Source organism: Elephantulus edwardii, unplaced genomic scaffold (assembly GCF_000299155.1).
Source record: "Elephantulus edwardii isolate Elephantulus edwardi_28Jun2011 unplaced genomic scaffold, EleEdw1.0 scaffold00135, whole genome shotgun sequence".
In the NCBI taxonomy this organism is placed as follows: domain Eukaryota; kingdom Metazoa; phylum Chordata; class Mammalia; order Macroscelidea; family Macroscelididae; genus Elephantulus; species Elephantulus edwardii.
This window is the reverse complement of record NW_006399885.1, coordinates 8,942,204-8,966,525: the sequence shown is the minus strand read 5'-3', so window position 1 is coordinate 8,966,525 and position 24,322 is coordinate 8,942,204. Positions and strand designations below refer to the sequence as shown.

The 24,322-nt window shown below is 41.0% G+C and overlaps 1 protein-coding gene across 1 annotated transcript in view; it reads right to left on the bottom strand.

Moving 5' to 3' along the window:
• WASF3 (WAS protein family, member 3) overlaps positions 1–23,020 on the bottom strand; it is a 50,895-nt gene extending 27,875 nt beyond the window's left edge. The window contains exon 1 of the mRNA XM_006894121.1: positions 22,888–23,020. Coding sequence (XP_006894183.1) covers positions 22,888–23,020 — 133 coding nt within the window. The remainder of the gene's footprint in view (positions 1–22,887) is intronic.
• Between the last annotated feature and the right edge of the window lie 1,302 nt (positions 23,021–24,322).

Sequence of the window (24,322 nt, the reverse complement as noted above, 5' to 3'; positions counted from 1 at the left end):
ACACTGCATCTGCCAAGTTAGCCCTTTTTTTCAGGTGTATAATTTAATGGTATCAGTTACTATGATCATGTTCCACTGTCACTGCATCATCTGATCAGCATAACCTCACTGCCCACAATAGCAGGTCATTTGAAATCTAGTCACCAGGCCTTTTTTCTGAGGCACCTGTGTGGACTCGATCTACCAACCATTCTGTTAGTGGCCAATTGCTTTAATCATTGGCATCAACCACAGATGCCTGTTTTAAGGCAAATGCCTGTAGTTTGTGTGAAAACAATTTTATTTGGTACCACTGTGTTGATTATTGAAGTGGAAACAGTCAACAATTTTACATAAAAGTCAAAAGAGAAACAACTTGCTGCCAAACTAAAATCAATAGCCTGAGTTTTTCCTTTTCTCCTCAGTTTGGTGGTAGGAAAGGTTTGGGGTTTTTTAATTTGTTGTTGTATACCGCTGAGCTGGAACCGACACACTGCTGACCCTCCAGAAAGTTTAACTCCAGAGACAGTTAATTGTGCGGAAGGAGACTGCCCATCACTCTCGCACGGAGCAGCTAGTAGCCTTGAACCATGTCTTTGGGATCGCAGCACAGCTTCTTACTGCTAGGCCACCAGAACTCCCCTTTTTATTACATAGTTCTTTGTTATTTGTAAGTAGCCCTAATAGTACAGTACATAACGTGTTGTGAAATAATACAAAATTCTATTAATTACATTTAAGACAAGTGGTAGTGGGGTGGATGGTTCGGATCCACCCACCACTCTGTAGGTGGAGGAAGGGCAGCATGGTTCTGAGCAGATCTGCGCCTCAGAAACCCGGGGAGCATCATCACCACTACAGTGGGTTTTGTGTTTTGTTATCTTTGTTTTCTTTTTGTTAAGAGTTTCTCTTGTTTCACATGCTAACACTTCCACAGTTAGAATTTATGAAAGTACTAATTTTACATCCACACAAAATACTTACCAAGTGTCTGGGAGCAAAAATTTATGCAGTGAAATCTTTTCATTCACTTTGTTAAGTCGATAGGAACTCACCAAGTGTTTATTGACCTAAAATAAGCCAGGAAGGTTGCTAACTTCCAGTCAAGATACTTCAGTGAAGTATGTAATGAAAAACAAGGAGCTAAAAGTGAGAAGGGAACATTTTGGTTCCATTCATGTCTGCACTTGGAGCCACTTGATGCAGACAGCTCACCTTTTGGATGTTCTAGTGAGTTCTCCAGTGCTGTTCACAGTTTCTACCCCATGACCTCCTGGATTCACTCACTGATGGCGTGTGCACAGAGGCACAGTTTTGGGGCTGGGCTGTAGCACTGAATAGGACAGTCCTGGTTCTTACTGAACCTTGCAGTTCAGTGGATCGTGACAAACAGCAAAGTGAAGCCGATGACCTGCCTGTACCATCTCAAATCCAAACCCACCCACTGCGGTTGTGTTGGCTCCAACTCATGGCGACCCTCCATCCAGCTGCTGAGGTAAATCTTAACATGAGTAGACCACTCATCTTTCTCCAAAGGGAGGCTGGTACATTGAAAAGCCTACCTTTTAGTTAGTAGCACATACTTCATCTCTCAAAGACTAGGGAAACAGTGTTATTTGTACTACAATTGTGGTTTTACAAGAAGAACAGGGCCTCTTGCTCATTTGAGTGATGATTGACTGTTGTTGTTAGGTGTCATCGAGTTGGGTACAACCCTTAGTAACCCTCTGAACAACAAATCTGAACCCTGTGCCACCTCCACAATCTCAGACAAACTTAAGTCTGCTGCTGCAGTCATGGTGTCAGTGCATCTGGTTGAGGGTCTTCCTTTCTCTCACTGTCTCTCCACCCTTCCTACCATGAATAGCCTCTCCTAGCAACCTGCCCAGAGTATGTGAGATGAATCTTTATCATCTTTGTCTTCAAGGAGCATTCTGGCTGCACCTTCTCCAAGACATATCTATTTGTTCTTTTGGTAGTCCAGTACTCTTTTCCAACACCACAGCTCAAAGACATCCATTTTTCTTCTGTCATCTAGCTCTCAGATGCACAGCAAATGACAGGAAAGACCATGGCCTGAATCAGGCGCACTTTAAACCTCAAACTGACGTAAATGTTCCTCAGTAATTTGGAAAGGTTCTTGACTTTAGACTTTCCCAATGCAATACATCTCCTAGTCTCCTCACTGCTGTTACCAAGGGTGTTGATTGTGGATACAAGTAAAATGAAGTTGCTGACTGTTTCAATTGTTTCTCCATCTATCATGATGTTACCTCTTGTGCCAGTGATGAGAATTTTTGTTTTCTTAATGTTGAGATGCAATCCATATCGAAGACTGTAGTTTTGATCTTCCACAGAAAGTGCTTCAAGTCTTCCTCTTTTTCAGCAAGCAAGGTTGTGTCATCTGTATAATGTAGGTTACGAAGATGACTCTATAAAGAATAATGTAGTTTCAGGATAAAGCAATAGGAAATTCAATATATAGAAGGGATACCTTCCTCTGTCATAGACGTCTGAGTCCATGCATGCTCTGTACACACAGAACAGGCAGTTGGGAAATACTCATTGGCTGAATAAAGGAATGACATGGAGATGTAGAAATTTAATGTATGTAGAGACTGGTTCTTACGTTTCTTGTTAAGGAAACTTGGCAGCATATAGACTAAGTGTTGGGCAGTTAGCCAACATGTCAGTAGTTTGAACCCACCAGCCACTCCATGGGAGAACGACGGCCCAGCATGCTTCCCAAGAGAGTGACAGCATCGGAGACCCCAGGAGGCTCTCCTACTTTGTCCTATGAGTCTGTCCTACGGATGCTGAGTTAAAATTCAACTTAACAATAGTGGATGAGTGGTGGTGAGGTGGTAAGCTATTGTTAAATAATCTGATGCTCTATTCATTCCATTTTAAGAAAGTTACGAGTTGTATCTAGCACTTACACGAACATAGAGAAGATCCATGTAGAAAGACCACTCAAACGAAACTGTTGGGTTATATGAGAGTGACAAAAGCAACCTATACACCTAGATTTCAAATATTTGGTGTTGCCATGTACCATCAAGTTGGAACCAATTCATAGCTGACACTCAAGTTTTCCGAGGCAATAAATCACATGGGAGGAGACTGCCTAACTTTCTCTCATTATGCAGCTGGCAGACTGAGCACAACTCCTTACCATTAAATCACCTTCAAATAGTAATTATGATCATTTAATTAACTGGAAAGTGGTAGTTACAACGATTGTTGTTATGTACCAACAAGTTGAAACTGACCTGGAGTTGATCCTCCAATTCTCTGAGAAGCTCCTGGTAGATCTGAACTGTATGCTTCAGGTTGGCAGTGCAACCCAAAATATGACATGTATAGTAAGGATTACTAAAGTTGTTAACAATTTCAGCTGGCTCAGCTTCACAATCAACACTCTTGGTACCATCAAAAGATGAACTGCACTGGGAAAATCTGTGGTTAGGGACCTCTCCAGAGTACTGAGATGCAACAATGTCTGTCTAGAGACGACAATGAGCCTGATCCAGGCCATGTTGTTTGTTTTGCTATCTGTCGAGTCGAGCACGACTCATAGCGACCCTATGAACAGAAAGTCTGAAGCCTGTCTGTAACTATTGTCATTTATCAAAGTTCACAGAGGTTCCAGAGACATGTTGTTTAGGAAGTGGATATCACTCCTTACTATGCATCAAAGAGCTGGACAATGACTAAGGATGACAGATGAATCAATGCCTTTGAGTTGTGGCGCTGGAGAAGAGTACTGAATATACCATGAATTGCCAGGAGAACAAACAGGTCTGTCTTGGAGAGACTGAACCCAAGTTTCTCTTTGGAAGCTAGGATTTTGAAGCTCCATCTCACATACTTTGGGCACATGGACAAAAGGGACCAGTTTCTTGCTATGCATCAAAGAACTGTATAATGACTAAGGATGGCAGAAGAAGAAGTGATGTCTTTAAGTTGTGGTGCACAAAAAGAGTAATGAACAACCAGATCTGTCCAGGAGAGGGCATGTTTCTCCTTGGAGGCTGGGATTTTGAAGTTCCATCACACATAATTTGGGCACACAGCCAGGAGGGTCTGGTCCTTGGAGAAGGGCATCATGCTTGGAAGCATGGAGGGACGTGCCAGAGAGGAAAAACCCCAGATGAGATGGAGGGATACAGTAACTGGGGTAATGGGGGAAGGTATGTCAGAGTCAGTGTAACTCGCTCAGGACTGGGCAGGCTTCAGAGCTGTTATACACAAGGTCACTATGAGTCACAGGCAACTCGATGGCATGTAAAAACAACATATATCACCAAGGAGTTCAGGTGGCAGAAAGACTCTGTTAACTCTAAGGCTTTTATGGATTGAAAAATCACCCCATATCTCCAAAGAAGAAAGAATGCACCCAAATATGACAGTCTAGGAAACCATCTGGGACAGTTCTACTCTGTCACGTAGGGTCACCGTGAGTTGCAATCCACTCAAAAGCAACTAACAAGAAGAACATAAACATCACTAAGAATAAGGAAGGGTCCTTAGTGGCACAGGACTAATTCCTAGTGAGACTGCTAAGCCACAGGTCAACAGTTTGACTGCACCAGCTATTCCTGGTGAGAAAAATGGGTAGTCCCTTCTTATAAAGCCTTCAGCCTTGGAAAACTAATGGAGAGTTACCATGAATCAGAATCAACTCGACAGCAATGGTGGGAAGAATGATGGGATTCCACAGCACTCTTGTGCAAAAGGTATACCAGTTCTGGGCACACGACAACTATGGCTGAGCACAGAACTCTCCACTCTGCTAAATGCACAGTAATTGAAATTCCAGGATGAGCAGCTAGGGCCTCATCCCCAACTCTTAGGCCTACTCAAAACAAAACAAAAAAAAACCAACGCACCCTTGATACTATGTTCTCTCTTAGAAGTTCTCAATTCTTAAAAAGCAAGAGTGAGGAAAATATATTGCCTAATTAATCTTCTGCCAGCTGCTGAAAGCTGACAAGGGACTAAAATAAGACAATGGAAAGAACTTTATTTTCTAAAAAAAACATAAATAAAATGCTACAATTACAGTAGTCAGTTTTGGCAACAGAAGTATCTCTAAAAGGCTGAACCTCACAGGCTCTTTCAATAGGAAGGCCATTAATAGACAAACTAATTCTGAATTGAATTAGAGACCATATTGAGGTTAAATGTGATTTATTTATTCTTCACTGTCAAAGATTCCACTTCTGTATTAGTGCCATTATGAACTGTGCCCAAATACATCAGGCTAAGAAGTATGCCACCAAACTGCCAAGGCATCAAAATAATGTATGGCTTTTCAACGGAATTTAAAAGTGCAGATGAAAAAAAAAAAAGGAAGGAAAAAACCTCTGAAAATGTAGACAAAAACTCAGGAATACACCCTAAAGAAACCAGAGCTGCCACTCAAGACAGATGCATGCACATCCATGTTTATTGCTGTGTTATTCACAATAGCAAAGAGATGAAAGCAACCCAAGTGCCCATCAACAAATGAGTGGACAAAAAGAGCATGGCATGTTCATGCAATGGAATACTATGCAGCACTGAAAAGACAAGAAACTAATAAAATATTGCACAACATGGGTGGCCCTGGAGGACATTATGCTGAGTGAAGCATCTCCATCACAAAATGACAAAATTTAACGCATAATCCCAAGTTATAAAACAGAACTGACATGGGGGTTGGAGAGAACTAAGAAAAGGGGATAAACACGAATATGGCATTGGAACAGTTGAAGGAAAGAACTGTTTAAAAGGAATATAGAATTAGGCATTATTTGTATGATAACAGTCCAGTATAAGATTTGTATAGTAAAGTGTATGGGGGGGATTATGCAACAATAAATGAATATTTTTTTATGTGAACTTAGGGGGTAGGGAGGAAAATGTGCAACAACAAATTAATGAAAAAAATCCAATTTTTCTGTATACTTCCGTTAAAATCACAATTTAAAAAAAAAACACATAAAACTTGGATTCATAACAAGACCACATTAAGGGGCCAGCGAGACTACAGAACACACTAAGAACAACACCCAGAAGTAATGATGATAGGTACAAATGAGTGGGTTCCAATTCATAAAGACTCAGTTCTTCTTTGGTCTTTGTATTCATTTCTGCCTTCCCAATTGGATTCCAGTCACTCTGTATGACTTAACTTGGTCACATTTGCAAAGGTGTCATTACCCACAAATAAGATCCTATACATAGGTATTTGGGGTTACAACATTAACATAACTTTTAGGCGGTTGCACAATTCAATGCACAACAGATCCTTCCCCCCTCCTTTTAAGGGTAGGTTGGTTTTCTAATATGAAAGTGACTCATGATTCAAGGACCTACAGCAAAGAACAAAAAAGGAAAAAGCAGTCTAAGGTTTGATCAAAGACACATGGTGCTAGGATTCCAATTTTAATAATTTTTCTGATTTTCAGTCAAATTGTGTAAAAGTCACAGGATTCTATGCTTTGATTCTGTGAAATGTCACTGTAATTGTAAAAGTGATGCATGTTTCTGGAAGAAAATGTGAAAAATCCAGAAAACCAAAAAAGTTAAAAAGATAGATAGATAGATAACTAGGTAACTAGCTAGCTTATATTGTAAGAACTTTTGTGAGTGCGCAACATACGGTACAGTAAAGACCTCAAAATGGGGCACTCTACCCTGAAACAAAAGACAGTGGTTCAAACCCACCAGGTACCCCAATGAGAGACAGATGTCACAGTTGGCTTACATAAAGATTAGAACTCTGGAAATTCTGTGAGGCAGTTCAGCCCTGTCCTTATGGAGTTGCTGTGATATGCACTACACAGCAGTTCATTCTCTTGGTCTGGCACCTTACAACACTGATTTTATAATGGATTGGGTAGTTTGTGGATCCTAAGCCCTGTGGATGTAATCCTACTTGAAAGCAGGGCTTTCTCTGCCCTATTAATAAAACTCTATCAGTGTAAGATTGATCCCAAGCCTAATTACTTGTGAATAATAAACAGCAGCACACACACAGAGTCAGGGAAATAGGACAGAAGAAAAAGATGCCATGGGGAGCTCACCAAGGAGAATCAAGGGATGCCGGGAGGAAGGACCAAATTTTCTGAACTGTGAGGAAACAAATTTCTGTTCTTCAAAGCCACCGATTTGTGGTCTTTTTGTTACAGCAGTATGAAGAAACTTCTAAGCATTTTATGAAAACCAAGCTGGACGTTGATTATTAAGCATAGTCACTTCATTCAGCAATTATCTACCAAGTACATCAGGCACTGCTCTAGTCGCCCACAGAGACACAAGAGTACATACAACCAAAGTTTCTGTTCTCATGAAGCTTTAGTTCTGGGACTTCAACTATACAAGTGTTTAAGCAATTGCATAACAATGAAAGAGTTTTTCTTTTCAAGAAAAGAGTGAATTGGGGATACGGGGTGGGCAGGGAGAAAAGTGCAACAATGAATGATTGGAAACCTTAAGTCTCTGTAAACTTTCATTAAAATTAATAAATAAAAAAAATTTTAGGAAAAAAACCAAAACAAAACAACAAGTGTTTGAGCATTTGACCCAAGTTTTGGATGATTGCTTCCGTTTTTAGGGATCTTGGGTGGCCTAGTGGGTAAGGAGTTTCACTGCTAACGCAAAAGAAGGTGGGTCAAATGCACCAGCATCTCCAAGAAAAAAGGGCAAACCTTTCCTATATAATTTACAGCCTCTGAAAACCTACTGGAGGGTCAGCTATGACTTATATTGGACTCACTCAACAACAACTTGAGTTCAAGTTTTAACTTCAGCCGTTTATAGTTCATTTCTTTTTATTCTTGATGCTTCAGTCTAGATAATATCTACTGACTCCTTCCCATGCTCAATGATCACTTTTTCTGTTGTGTTTAGTCTTGTTTATCATGTGAATTCCTCCTTTTTCAATCCTACTCTATCTATATTTTTTTAAAAAATACTTTTCATTCCTCTGATGATAGTCCTCATCTGTTTGCACTGCTTTACATATGCATACTTCAATCTGTAATAAACACCCATGTGATCATCAGTCAAGATACATAAAAAAAAAAAAACAAACACAAAACCAACAACAACAAAAAAAACCAAACCCTTATTACACTGGACAAATCTGCTGTCAAGAACCTCTCCAAAGTTCTAAAGAGCAATCAGTTAATTAAGACATCAGTTTAAAGATTAAGATGTGCCTTAACCAAGCCACTGTCTTCTCAGGCACTAAATATTCATCTGAAAATTGGACAGTGAACAAGGAAGGCCAAAGAAATATGCCTTTGAATTTGTGATGGTGGCAAAGAGTACTGAATATACAAACATTTCTTGGAGGAAGTACAAGTAGAACAAACAAATCTATCCTGGGTGCTCCTTAGAGGTAGACATGGTGAAATTATGTCTAATATACTTTGGGTACATTGTCAGGAGGAATCAGTCTTTGGAGAGAGACATGATGCTGGGAAAGGTCGCAAATAAAAGGCAACCCTCATCAAGATGAACGGACAGAATGGCAACAACAGTGGGACTGAGCACGGCAGAAACGACGAAGACGGGACAGGACAGAGCAGGGATCAGGACTGTTGGTTAGAAAGGTACCTAGAGTCTTAGTGGAGTCAGCAGCACCAAACAACAAAAATGTAAAGTGTTTCTCAGTCAATTTAAAAATCTGCGGTATCTATAATTCTGCTTTTACTGATTTGCTTTGTTTCTTGATTATGGGACACATTTTCCCCATTTCCACTTGTTCCACTCTAAAAAATCCTTTTATACTGAATAATAGATATAGAATAATAATTAAAACAGTAATGGTGAATGTTTGCTTTCCTAAAAGGGAATGCTCTGAGAATGAATATTACACTGGGACATGCTCAAAGGGCAAGCGCCAGATCGGGGCACACTCAGAGGACGAGTACCATGTCGGGGCACGCTCGGAGAATTAGTTCCATGTCAGGCTCTGAGGGTGAGTACTTTGTTCAGGCCCACTCAGAGGGTGAGCGCCACATGGGGGCACGTTAGGAAAGTGAATTCTATGTCAGGTAGGTGGTGACCAGGTACTCAATATGAGCATGAGCACAGTAAAAACTTAGGGAAAAGTGCTTAATTCCTTAACATCTTCCCTCCAAGTTTTTAGATGAGAAGTCAAAATCCAAACAACCAGAAAAATACCTGTAACTTACTTTACTGTAAGACTAAAAAGTAATAAAAGAAGAATACACATAATTATCACTAAACTACTCAAGTTTACTGACAGAGAGGAATGGAGATTTCAATTTCACTCACTCTAACTCTGTTGTTGGAATTACGCTGCATTTAAATCATGCAACACTGGAATTCAAACAGGCAAGGCTTTAAAAAACAATTCATAATTAGGTCTACACTTGAAGACATACTTCTCATAATCCAAGGTAAATTATGCTTGTCAAAGAACTTGAATTTTCAGTGACTCTGCCATCTGGGAGATCTTCTCAAACTTGTTTTCAATGAACTTGTACAATTTCCTAATTATACATTAATTTTTAACTTTCTTGATGGATTTCCTTTCACTGTGAGAATGTCTGTGTTTGTATTTTTCTTTAGATGTGTCAAAGCTTTTAAATGCTGTTGTGGGTTTGTTTTGGTTCCCCCCACCCCAAAATTAACCACAGTTCACATATACCAGTATCTCTTACCTTAAATGATATTTAACCACAATCTGAGTGTGCATGGAAATGGACTTATGACTTGTTTTTGATGCATATTATGTTTTATCCATCACTTCTCAAAGCCATCCTGTTTGGCTAAAATGTTTTCTATTTGAAACATTCAAAAAAATGTACTGAGTGTATGCCTTAAAAATACTTAAATTTCTATTGGGAGTAGAACTTTCCAGCTCCCAATTTCTGATCCATTACATAAAGTGAGTGCATTAGTGTGCATACCAGAGTCCATTCAGCGTCAATCCAGCATTCAGTCTGACGTGATCCACAGTCTGTAGCAGAGCATTAGTAAAAAGCCTTTGAGAAGAAACCCATTCCAAATTCACTGCCGTGGAGTGAAATCTGACTTATCCCAAGCTGTTATCAGGATTTTAAGGCTATACATTTTAAGAGGAGAAGAGTGCCCATCTTTCTCCCACAGTGCCAGAGGTGGATCTGAACAGTTAACCTTTCACTTAGCACTTTAATACCTTATATACTACACCATCAACAATAATTAGTCTATATTTGAACATAAAGAAAAAAATGAAAGCTTTCTACATGATTAAAACAAAGACATACAATGATTAAACTAAGGTACACTGACAGGAAAGAATATTACTCAGCTATTTTAAAATGTTTGTTAGAAGAATTAAAATTAAAAGAAGGATATTTACTACATGTTAGTTGAGCACAGCCTGCAAATACTATTACAAAGACATATGCAAATGTTACCCAATACTTATCTAATTAATGGACTTTCAAAGTCTCCCCCCCACTTGTAGTTTCCTACACTCTCTAATTGATTATGTTGGTTGCTGGGTGCTCCAGAGTTGACCATGACTCATAGCAAGCCTGTGAACAACAGATTGTAACCATGTCCTGTCCTGAGGATTTCCACCATCCTCATGATGCCCAAGGCCACTGCTGCAGTCACGGGTGTCAATCCATCTCGTCACAGGTCTTCTTCTCTTTCACTGATCCTCTACTTTCTCAGGCCTGTTTATGTTGAAACATGTCTTCAAGTCAGAATGGACCCACAGCTGACCCTCCAGCAGGTTTTCAGAGGCAGCAAATCAGGAGGAGACTGGCTATCTTCTTCCCTTGAAACAGTAAGTGAATTCGAACCATATGCCTTTGGATTGGAAGGAAGCGCAGCTCCTTACAATTTGGCCACCAAAGCTCCACTGTAATTGCTTATATTATCCTGTTAGTATCAAATGGAGAACTGGTATATAGTCATCTCAGTATAAAGATTTACAAACTTGGAAACTCAAAGGAGCTTTGCTATGAACCAGAATCAGCTTGACAGCAGTGGGTTTAGGTTTAGGTTTAGTTATTACCATCAAATGGAACCCAACACCTCAGAGAAAAAAGTGATTTGCTAAAACTCCGGCATCCTTCCAACATCTTTGGAGCTTTTTTAAAAGGAAATGGAAAGACAGCAATTAGCACAAGAACCAAAAGAAAATCAGCAAAAACTAGACTACAAGGTATTCAAGTGAACCTGCGTTATCCTCAGCACAAAATTCTGCCATCTCCTTTTTGCAGCAATTTTTATTAAAGTTATATTATGGTATCAGGAGGAACCTGATTGCAAGATACTGCCATTTTAATTAAGCAGCTAGCTGATAAGAACAAGAGCACTCAAATTATTAATCAAGGGTAATGATGAGAAAGCACCCCTGACTGAATGGTAATTGTAATATTAAACTGTTATTTTAAAAAAAAAAAAAACCAAACAAACCCAACCAACCCATATTCCCCACCTGGGACACCAAACAACACATTATTAACTGGAACTACTTTAGCAAGTGGCTTTACCTCCCTAAATCCTTCACATTAGAAGTTAGCAGAATTTAATGTTAAAGGTGGGGGTGGTTCTTGGAATAGAGCATTGCACGTTGTGTTTCTAGCCAACAGGAAAGAAGATGAGCAATCTCTTCTGGTAAAGATTTACAGCCTTTGAAAAATGATGGAGGGTCTCCACAAAGAGGAATTCACTTGATAGAAGTAAATTAAGGGAGGAGAGAGAAACAAATTAAAAAGCTATGAAGTGACTGAAATATTACACTGGATTAAGCTTTTAAACATCTTAGACCCTTTTTCTTTAAGGCCATTCATGTTAGAAATTTCCCTGGTTTCATTTCTATGACAGTTTCTTTTATTTCTTATTTTTGTATTTATTTTACAGGGTAATGCAGGAACATGGTCCCCACTACCATAAATTATGCAGTCGAATTTCCCACATTTGGGGAAATTGCAGGGGCCAGCACATCCACAGTACAATGGATGAGTCTCACCCTGGGAAAACCACCTTTGTGATCATGGTACCTCTCTGCCAGGAAGTATCTCCATGGTAGTTCAACACTAGTGATTAATAAATCTCTGTACAAAGCTTTTAGTTCTCTAAAATGTCTCATTAAAATCTAACTCAACAAAAATTATGGCACTTGAAGTCAAGTATCTAATTTGAGGTGGTATGTAGCTCTGAGGGCTGAGTAGTAAAGAGCTGCACTCCCAACCTAGAGGCAGAAGGTTTGAATCTACCAGCTGTTCTGAGGGAGAAAGACTGTAAATCCTTCCATGGGATTCACAGCCTCTGAAAAGTCGCTGGAGGGTCAGCTAGGAGTCGGTTCCAACTTGATGGCACGTGACAACATCAACAGGAGAGTGACTGCTGGGAAAAAAACATGACACTATAAAGGCCACCACTGTCAAGTAGGTTCTGACTCAGAGTCGCCCTCTGTTGGCTTTCTGAAGTTGGCCGACTGTTCTCTCAAAGAGCTGCTGATGGATTTGAACCTCATGCCTGTGGGTTGACAGGTCAATTCTTCACTTATTAGGCTACCAGAACTCCTTCCTTCAACCTAGAGATTTCCCAAAAGCAATACAGAATGAGGCCTCCTGGGTAGCACAACAGTTACGTGGTCAGCTGTTAACCAAAGGTTGATGGTTCAAGTACACACAGAAATACATCAAAAATAAAGGCATGGTGCTCTACTTTCTAAAGGTGACAACTCCTGCAGAACCATGGAACACAGGTCTACTCTCACACTCGTGGTCGTCATGGGTCTTGGTCAGCTCTGCGGCAACCAGTTACTTGCTTTAAAAAAATAAAGAATTGCAGGGATGGTCAGAGGTGAAATAAGTAGCTAGGAGTAGATTATCTTGCTGGATTATGCAAAATCATTCTCAAGACCTGGATTTGGCCAATCAGGGCCTTTCTGGCTGGTCCCCTTCCTGGAAGCTGCTTCTAGTCTGCTGACTGATTTTCCTTCCTTTACCATACTTAGGAGTTGGTGCCAATTATGTATTAGACACATAGAAAAGATGGTAGTTCAAATCCACTGGTCATTCTAAGGAAGAAGGATGAGACAATTTCCTCCCATTAAGATTTACAACCCTAGACACTGGATGAAAGGACTCCATGAGTCAGAACGGATTCAATGACTGGGTTTGCCTTCTGTGAGAACTGGGCATCCTGGATTATCTCAGCAAATCCCCCAGGCCAGGTCTCTAGTACTCAGGTTGTAGTTAGACTAGAGTCAATGCTGATACCAATCCAGCCTATTTTCTTTGAGATTTCTCTAAGATGCTATTTGTAGACAATGTCTAGCCTCTCTCTGGCTCATTTACAGGAAGTTAAGATAACTCTGTACCATGAATCTGCTTCTGTATCTGAAAATAAGTTTCAGCTGCAGAGACTGGGGTATAAAGGAGTCACAGGAGTGAAGGAGGATGGGCAGGAACTATGGACTAATTGCATCCTCCCCTAATCTATGTAGCAATTCAGGCTATGATTCTCAATATTTTGTAATTACTCTTCATTTTATGATCTAAATAATTATACTGTGTTCTGAAGCAGGATTAAAGAGAGGTATGCTAATGAGGCAAGATACACTCTAAAAGTTTGGCTGAATTCTGAATCAATTTCTTGTGAACTGTAAAAGAGATTTAACAGGGAGCCAAGACTAAGAAAGAAGAGTTGGGATCAGAGGGCATCCTTTGGACCCAGGGTCCCTGTGCTGGAAAGCAACCCAGGGAAAGACTGATGCCAAGACACGTGGAAAGCCTCATCTCCAGGACCGAGAATCCCACAGATTCTTAGATAAGTACCTTCCTGAGACCACAGAGAGCACTTCCTCTCTTAGCTAGTGCCATGAATTTGGAAATCTAGCCTCCTAGAATGTGAGAGAATATACTTTTCTTTGTGATATCTCTGTTACAGCAGCACAAGAGAACTAAGACAGCAAGTAATAGAATGGATTGAGAGGGATCATTCTAGTCTGTGTTGCTGCCTGGTGCCGTCATGTTGACTATGACTCATTCTGACTCTATGAACAGAACTGTACCTTGTCCTATCTTGTACCTTCCTCCTCACCCCTCATATATTCAAGCCCATTCTTACAGTCACAGTGTCAATCATCTTTTTGACGGCCTTCTCCTCTTTCACTGAACCTAGACCTTTCCAAGTATGATGTCCTTTTACAAAGACTGGCTTCTCCTAACAACATACTCCAAGTATGTATAAAGAAGTTTCACCATCCTTGCCTCTAAGGAGCCCCCTTAGAAGTATTTGTTCACTTGGCATTCTATGGGATATTCAGTATAAGTCTCCAACACGACAACTGAAAGGCATCAATGATTCTTCTGTCATTCTTACTCATCCTTAGTCACTGTTTGAGTCAGTCATTGTCAATTTTACACAGTAAGTAACTTAAAGGCAATGACTTGAATCAGGTGCACATTAGCTTTGAAACTGACATCTTTGCTCCTTAATACCTTAGGGATATCCTTGACAGCAGATCTTTCCAGCGCAACACATCTTTCAATTTCCTGACTGCCGGTACAAAGGGTATTAACTGTGGATCCAAGTGAGATGAAATCATTGACAACTTCAATCTTTTCTCCATCTATCATGATGTTGCCTACAGGCCCTGTGGTGAGATTTCTGTATTCTTGATGTTGAGATGTAATGTATATTGAAGTTTGTAGTCATTGATTTTCTGCAGCAAGTGTTTCAAGTCATCTTCAGTCATAGCAAGCAAGGCTGTGTCATCTGTACAAAACAGTGTTATTGTTGTTAGGTGCTGTCAAGTTAAGTACGACTCATAGTGAGCCTTTGAAAAGCTACCTTAACCATGCCGCCCTATGCTGTGCTACCCTCACCATCTCTGAAACACTCAAGCCCATTGTTCAAGTCACTGTGTTAATCCATCTCATTAGGGGTCTGTCTGCCTCTCCTTCTCTTGACCCCAAGCATGATATCCCTCTCCAATGAATAGCCTTCCCTAGCTACATGTCTGAAGCATGAAAGAAGCTTCACTGTTTTTGCCTCTAAAAAGCACTCTAGCTGTACTTCCCTCAAGACATAATTGTTCTTTCGGCAATCCATGAGATATTCAGTACTCACCACAACTCAAAGGTTACTGATAAGATGTCTTCAAATCCTGATGCCACATTCTTCTTCATAAAAAGTCCAACTTCTTGAATTATTTTCTCAGCATACAGAATGAACAGGTACAAAGAAAGGATACATCCCTCATGTATATCTCTTGATTTTAAACTATGCAGTGATCCCTTGCTCTGTTCAGACAATAAGTTGTTGTTGTTATTGTTATGTGCTGTTGATAGCGACCCCATGTACAACTACCCTAACCCCTGCTCTATCCTGTGCCCATCTTATTGTCTCTGAAATACCTACAGCCATTACCCCAATCACTGAGCCAATCCATCTCATCGAGGGTCTTCCTCTCTTGTACTGTTCCTCTACCCTCCCAAGTAGTATGACATCCCCCTCCAAGGACTGGTCCCTCCTTGCAACATGTCCAAAACATGTCAGACAAAGCTTCAGAATTTTGCCTCCAAGGAGCAGGCTGGTTTCACCCTCTCTACGATGAACCTGTTTGTTTTCCTAGCAGCCGATGGTATACTCAATACTCTTCTCTAGCACCACAGCTCAAAGGCATCATTTCTCCTTCTTTTATCCCTAGTCATTGTGTGTGTTCAGCTTTCTGATGCATAGCAAGTGACTGCAAGGACTAGGGCCTGGATCAGGTGCACCTTAGTTTCCAAACTGACATTGCTGCTCTTCAGTATGTTGGAGAGGTCTCCAACAGCCGACTTTTCCAATGCAATTAGTCTTTTTATTTCCTGCTGCTGGTACCAAGAGTGTTGTCTAGATACAAATTTTGCTTGAACACAATTAAGTGTTCTTGAATTTCCATTCCTCTCAATATTAGCCATAACTTATTGAGATCTACAAAGTCAAATGCAGATGACACAACTTTGCTTGCTGAAAGTGAGGAGGACATGAAGCACTTGTTGTAGAAGATCAAATAATACAGCTTTTTGATATGGATTGCATCTTAACATCAAGAAAACAAAGATTCTTACCAATGGACCTATAGGCAGCATCATGATAAATCGAGAAAACTCTGAAACTATCAACAACTTCAACTTACTAAGATCCACCATCAATACCTTTGGTACCAGCAATCAGTAAATCAGGAGATATATTGCATTGGGAAAGTCTACATTAGGGATGTCTCCAAATTACTGAGGAGTAATCATGTCACTTTGAGGATCAAGGTGCATCTGATTCAGGCCATGGTCTTTCCAATCACTTGCTAAGCAGATGAGAGCTGGACTATGAAGAAAGATGACAAAAGATTTAATGTCTTTAAGCTGTGGTGTTGGAGAAGAGTACTGAACAGCCTATGAATGGCCTAAAGATCAAAAAAAATAGGTCTTGGAGAAGATGCAGCCAGAGTGCTCTTTGGAATCAAAGATGATGAGGCTTTGCCTCACATACTTTGGGTATGTTGCTAGCAGGGGCTATTCCTTGAAGAAAGATATGATGCTTGGAAAAGTGGTGAGCTGATGAAGGAGAGAAAGACTCAACCAAGTGGACTGACACAGTGACTGTCGCATGAGCTCTAGTGTGTCAGGAAGGGTGAGGACGGCGCAGGACAGGACAGGATTCAGGTATGTTGTTCATAAGGTCGCTATGGATCGTACTTGATTCGACAGCACCTGACGATAACAACAACAACAACAACAACATGTTGGCAAAGAATATTATATATACAACGGACTGTCAAACAAACAAGCAGTTCAGTCTCAGAAGTGCAGCCAGAGTGCTTCTTAGAAGAAAGAATGGTGAAATTTCACCTCACATACTTGGGCATGTTATCCAGAGGGGCCAGCCCGTGAAGAAAGACATTATGCTTGGAAAATTTTAAGGTCAGCAACAGAGAAGAAGATCCTTAAGGCGATAATCACAGGCAAAGGACCACTGTGCTCCATGTGTTTCACTGGTTGCTTTTTAGAAGAAGACTGTCAAGTTTCTGTCAATATTTTTTTTGTCACAAATTACAGTAACGTGTGTGTCTGGCTTCCTTTATATATTATGCTAAAGTCAATTTATACATACCTTAATGTCCAAGTAGGTTCATGAAAAGGTTTTATTTACCATACATGGTAGCAAATAGGGAAGTGAGTGGTGGTGGTGGTGTTAGATGCCATCAAGTCAACTACAACTCACAGCAACCCTATGTACAACAGATCGGAAATCTCACCCTAGAGTCACTGTGCCGACTCATCTTGTTGGGGGTCCTCCCTTCTCTCTCTCTGTCCCTCTACCTGACCCCTCCTGACAGCATGGCCAAAGTGAGTGAGACAAAGTTTTGCCATCTTTGCTTGCCTCTGAGGAGGACTCTGGCTGCACTTTTCCTCCAAGACAGACGTGTTTGTTCTTTTGTTAGTCCATGGGATGTTCAGTACTCTTCTCCAACATCTCAACTCAAAGGTATCTATTCTTTTTCTGTAATTTTTATTCACTACCCAACTTTCGGTTCACTTTTGGTTGCTGTGAGGCTGAACACCGTGACACTGGTGTGTCAAATGTGTTAATGGTTGGCTACCCAATGTGGACAGAGAGTGGGGTGGAGCTCCCCGATTAAAACAAGCTTGGAAGGAGGAGTGGCATCCACTTCCATAATAGCTTGCCTCCGGAAACCCTATGAACCTGGAGAGAGGATGAAAGGCACCCAAGCATCGAGGACTCTCCTTCGTAGGGTCGCTATGAGTCGCCTACAACTCAAAAGCACTTAACAACAACCCAACTTTCAGATACATAAGTAGTAACTAAAAAGAACTTGGCTGCAATGGATGCACCTTAGTCTTTAAACCAACATCGTTGCTCTTTAAACCTTTGGAGCAGTCCTAGATAGCAGGTTTCTCCAATCTAGCTTTTTTTTTTTAAGTTCTTGACTTCTGTTAGCCACAAGTGTTGATTTTGACTCCAAGTAAAATGAAATTGTTGACAATTCAATCTTTCCCCATCTATCATGATGCTGCCTACTGATCCAGTGGTGAGAATTTTTGCTTTCCAGATGCTGAGATACAACAGCATATTACTGTCTGTAGTCTTTGATCTTTTGCATCAAGTGTTTAAGTCCTCTGCACTTTCAGCAAACAAGGCTGTATCATCTGCATAATTTTAGGCTGCTGATGACTCTTCCTTGAATCCTGATGCCATATTATTCTTCATAAAGTCCAGCTTCTCAAATTATTTGTTCAGTGTACAGATATACAGATTATGTATGGCGAAAGGATACAGTCCTAATACACGCCTTTCCCGACTTTAAATCATGCAATGTTCACTTGTTCTTATTTGAATAATAGTTTCTTGGTCAAGATACAAGTTACATATTAGCAAACTAAGTGTTCTGGGATTCCCATTCTTTTCAGTATTAGTCATAATTTGTGATGGTCCACACAGTCAAATGCCTCTGCATAGCCAATAAAACATAAGAAAACATCCTTGTGGTATTCTGTTTTCAGTAAAGATCCATCTGACATCAGCACAGATATCCCTGTTGCTACAGCCTCTTCTAAATTCAGCTTGAATTTCTGGCGGTTCCATGCCAACATTACCCTCCTACAAGTTTTCTGAATCATTTTCAGCAAGATTTTACTTGCAAGTGATATTAATGACAGTGTTTGGTAATTTCCACCTTCACTAATAAACAAATTGCTGACAATCAATTAACTGTTATTCCAACATCAGTAAATAGTCCTAGTTTTCTAAAATGATAGCTCTTAAGATATCTATCACTGTGCTTCTCCACTGCTAAAGCTTTTGAGATGTGTGGGGATACCATGCACACTCAAGGAACTGAAGAAGAGGAGATGACACGGAGGACATCCAGGGGCTGTCTTGGGCTGGAGTTGGAAAATGAAGGCATACCTTGACAACGCTGCCAATTCAGTTCAATGACTACCACACTGAATTGAGCTTCCGGGCTAGTTTGGCTTTCCAGAGCATAGAAAAGCTGCATTAATACCTCTACTATAGTCTTTCTGTGGGGTGTGCAATCAAACTCAAACTCAATGCTAGTAAGTGCTTTGACCCACTGTTGTTGTTGTGCACTGTGGAGTCGAAACCAACCCATAGCCAACCCTCTGGTGGGTTTTCAGAGGCAGTTAATGGCGGGAGGAGATTGCCCAGCCTCTTCCTGCAAAGCAGCTGGTGGATTCAAATAGCATGCTTCCCTGCAGCGCAGCTTCCTGCCACTAAGCTACCAGAGCTCCCGGGTTTCCAGGGCTATAAATTCCAAGAGGACGAGACTGCCTATCTTTCTTTCTCAGAGTGGCTGGTGGATTCAAACTGATGGAGATACATAGCCTTCGGGCTGGTAGCCTCCCAGAGCACCTCAGATGTGTTACAGCATTTCAAAGAGTTCAAAATTCTAAGTAATTACCAAATGTTACAGATACAAAGTGTGTAAACAGATCTGCTTGAAGCAGAGTTTACACAAACCTTTCTTTTGTGATAAAGGCCATGAAGCACAGTGAAGTCACACGAAGCTCATAAAATGTGGCCTGCCTGTGTTTCGTGCCATCTGGCCAGCTGCTTGTGCCATCTGGCTGTCCCCTACCCCCTCCTGCCCTGCACACCTCCTTATTTTGCCTTTTGCCAGCACAGGCTTCCTGTATTTCTTCCTGAGTGCCACCCCTCCAGGGCCTGAGCCTGAAGGTGGCTATCTGGTTTCATGTGTCCTGGATGACATTTCAGCAAGAGATGCCACAATATGCTATCCAATCCACTATCTCAGGGAAAAATCTCACTGGGCTAGGCCCTCTGCTCAGCCCAGGTGCACTGAATCTATCACAGTGTTTTTCCCGGCCAGTGAGCAGTACCGCACTACTTTAAAGCTTCCCAGAGTGACGGCTGATTTAACTGTCAACCTGGTGTGGTCAGGGTTCTCAGTAGTGAGGTCCACACTATGCCATCATCCTTCTCTTTGTGATCAGATGTGAGCAGTCAATCCACTGAAAGAGCAGTCTCCTTGGAGTTGAATCTGCACCCAATATATATGGAAGTTCTCGCCAAGATGGTTCCTTCCAATCCTTGTTCTCCTGAATTCATTTGGTCATCTCACCTGCAGTTCTTGGGATATAAGCCAGCAACCGGCCACCTGAAGACCCTGGACTTTTCTGTCCCTTTAGCCAGGTGTGTCAGACAACACCCCTAGTCTGCTACCTGATCATGGGGGTTTAGGAGTTATCAGTCTCCTTAAGCAACTGTGTTGGTTCTATTTCCTTGAAAATATATACATACACACTTCACTGCTATTCCTCCTCTCCAGGATGGACAGTCATTGGGGCTGCCTTGCTGTGGACTGACAGCTCTTTAGTGAAGCTCTTTAGTCATGAGGCTAGAATGGATTAGGCAGCATACTAGCTCAGGCCTGATAGTGTGCATTCCTTTCCCATTTCAATTGTAACAAACTACCACACACTCAGTGGCTCCACTGGTGGCCTCCCCTCCCAACACCTTCACCATCTCCAGCAGACATTGCTGCTTCTGCCTCTTTCCTCCACAGTGAAAGGCTGCTCTGACTTCACTGGGCCCTCCTAATAATCCACAACCTCCTCCTTCTGTTAAGGTCAGCAAACTATTGCTGCTGGGTGCCAGTGAGCTAATTCTGACTCAGGGTGACACACGTGACACAGTAAAACTGACCCATGGGCTTTCTAGGCCATGATCTTTATGGGAGCTAAGCACCAGCTCTTCCATAGAGCTGCTAGGTGGACTTGAACTACCAACTTTTAGTTAGTTAGTAGCTAAGGCCTTCACTGTTAACACCTCTGGGGCTCCTTAGTTAGCTGATTACCAATCTTGAACCCATCTTAGCTTATAAGAGAGCACAGCCAGAGGATCTGACCATCAGGACGTGGGCGTGTTTCAGTGGGGGAGTTATTCTGTCAGCCACAAGTGGAGACCATGGTATGAAACTGCGTGGGCAGTTTTATTTAGAAGAGGCTGTAGACAGCAGGCACCATAAACACATCTGATACGTTACGATAAAAATCATAGCACAACATACAGCTTGATTACTGGAGTTTTAACAGTTTATGTTGGTTTTCATCACTTATACTTCATGCCAATAGACCCTTCAGGCAGGGAAATAAGAGACTAAGGTATGAACAGAAATCAACTTGACAGCCCACAACAACAGCAGCAAAGCATTCTAGCAGAAGTATAAGGAAACAAGCAGAAATGCTGCATCCTTTGATAGCCTACAAGTGATCTTCTGGTAATTACAGTCAGTCAACAACCACCAACAAAAATCAATAGTAACTAGTTTAGATCCAAGAAGTAATCCTTTAAAAACACACTTTTCAAGACAGTTTCAACTAGCTAATACTTTTGCCAATGACTATAATTATAATTTATTAAAAATCAATCAATATAATACAAAGAAGGTACTTCTTGATAGTCTTTGCTTTATAAGATAAAGTATTTGAGCTTTATTTGAGGGGATGGGAACAACAAAAAGCATTATTCCAGGCTGAGGCTACCAGTATATGAAATTTCATGGAGGATTTTCTAGTTATTATGAACGTCTGAAAATTTCAACTGTGAAAATCTGTCACCCAAACGCAACTTAAGCTGCCCAAACTCAGGAGTGGGATGGAGTGAGAAGAGAAGAACCTAGTGGAAATTAAAAAATTCGGGGGTAAATAATCCAACTTCAAAAAGCTTTAAAGAAGAAAGCATTTCTATGCACATTTAGGTCTTTTAAAAAAATGACATATTCCTTGGATGTTTTGTTTAAATGTTGTAGATTACAATAATAGAAAGCTTTCTTCCTTCTGTCCACAAACCCACTGCTATCGAGACAGTCCTGATTCACAGCCGCCCAGCAGGACAGAAGACACCCCACAGGGTTTCCAACACTGTCATCTTCACAGAAGTAGGCTGCCTCATCTTTCTCCTGAGCAGTAAAGAGTGGGTTCGAACCACTAACCTTTTGGTTAGTAGCTGAATGCTTTATATACAAAGCTACAAGAGCTCCTGTGCTCTCCATGAGTCTATTTACACAGACATGATGCTATGTATGTTTTTGTTATGTGCCTCAAGTTGACTACAACTCATAGTAACCCTATGTTGGCTCTGAACTTTGCCTTGTTCTGAGCCAACCTCTCCCCCTCTGACATAGCTGGCCCCATTGTCACAGTCACTGTGTCAATCCATTTTATCTAGGCCCTTTCCTCGCCTGCACTATCCCTTCATCCTTCTGAGCATGATGTCCCTCTCCAAGGCCTAGACCCTCCCGACAACATGCCAAAATATGGAGTTTCATAATTCTTGCCTCCAAGGAACAATGTGGGTCATTTCTGGTCCCACTCACAGTGACTCTAAGAACAACAGGGGGATCTGCACTTTAGTAAGCTTTTCTTTTTCTTCAAATTAGCAACTCTTTCAAAATATAATGTCTCACCCTGTCGGATTATTTCAGAACTGATCAATTTTAAGAGTAAATTTTAACCTACACAACTAGGTCTCAAAAAGCCCAGGGAGAATGTGACAATGAATTTCACACTGGCTAACAAGGAGAGGGACTCTTTTCTTTAAAGCTGTCTTATTTGGACAAGTGCATAATGGATGAATTTAAGTCTGTTTTCTAATAATAAAAGGAATGAAAAGTCATCAAACCAAAAAACCAAGTCCATTAAAGACAGATCTGTTCAGACTCATGGTGCTCCCCCTCCTCGATCCCCTGAGACTGTAAATCTTTGTGGGAGGGGACCACTCTCTGAAAAGAAGAGCTGAACAAGTCCATTAAAAATAGGTCTGTTCAGATTCATGGTGACCCTCCCCTGAAAAAAAGAGCTGAATAAATCCCAGAATGAGAAGACTCACTCAGGCTGCTGAGCTGCCGTATGATGGCGGCCAGTGTGCTGTTGGTGACACACTCCAGCTCACTGGTGATCCCCTCAGGCAGCGCTCCCCGGCACAGGTGCCGGGGCTCAATACTCCTCTTCACCAAAGGCATGACTCCCCCTGCAGACAGAAAAGTCAGAGTGAATGCTCATCGGCACATCTCAGCTTGTGTGCAGACTTAGTTTCCTTATTTGATAAAAACAGTGCAAGTGCCACAGTTTTAGTCAATGAGATTCACCCTTGGAATCTTCACTTACCAGGAATCTTCGTGATCTTATCATTCAAAATACCTAAACCTACTGCTGTTGACTCAATTGCAACTCAAAGTGACATTCCACTGGGTTTCTGAGGCTTGTTGATCTTTCCAGAATAAGTTTGAGCTTATTTGTCCGAGGATGTGTGATTACAACATATTCCAATTCACCCATCAAGTTTTCAAGGCTCTAATTTTTTAAATTCATTAATATTTTTAATATTCATAAACACGTTTTATGCATGTAATACTATGTTTTATATTTACACTCTATTTCATTCATGTATATTTTGGGGTTTTACCCCTTACCATCATCTTACTAGTAGTCATCTACAACTCAACAGTACTTAATAAAAACAACAATCATCTTACTATTAACTCCATTTGTGAAAGCATACCTCATGTTAATATCCCCCTTATAGATAGCCAATTTCTGATTTGCCCATCCCTATCAAATCATCACTCTGAGGGAACATGGATGGCCCTTTACTGAAAAATTCCCTGATCAATTTGGAAACTTTGAATGCCTTCATCCATAAGCAAAGTCCAGTCCAGATCAAGTCGTCAGGGTTTAGCTATCACCCCTAGCTCACAGCATGGATGATTCTATAAAATACTATCTGTGAGCAGGCAGACTAAATAAAAGTCTGTAAAGAAGCTCTGGTGCTCCAGAGAGTAACATGCCAGGCTAGAAAGCAAAATGTCACCAATTTGTAAACTTGTTTTTCTCTTTGGATAATGGCAGTTTTCTATAATATTGCCCTGTGGCTGCCTTGTTTTATTCAGTATAATGTCCTCTAGACTTATCTACGTATCCCCTGCTTCACAAATTCTTTATTCTTTTTTAAATTACACAAACTCACAGTGACCAGAGATGGGAAGGGCAGTCTCCTCCCGTGCAATGAACAGCATATGCAAATTCTCTGGTGGGTCATCTATGAGTCAGTTCCAACTCAATAGCACAGAACAACAACAGACGTGGGAAGAGAATCAAGATAGTGGCAGCAGAGGAAACAGCATAAGGAGCTGGAGGATTGGCAAGCTGCATAGAAACAGGCAACCAGAAAGACCGACGTGGTGCACAGAGACCGATATGGTGCTACATGGACAGTAGGGATTTGTATCAGAACTTTTATTAAAATAATTAGTTTGGGAGCCACA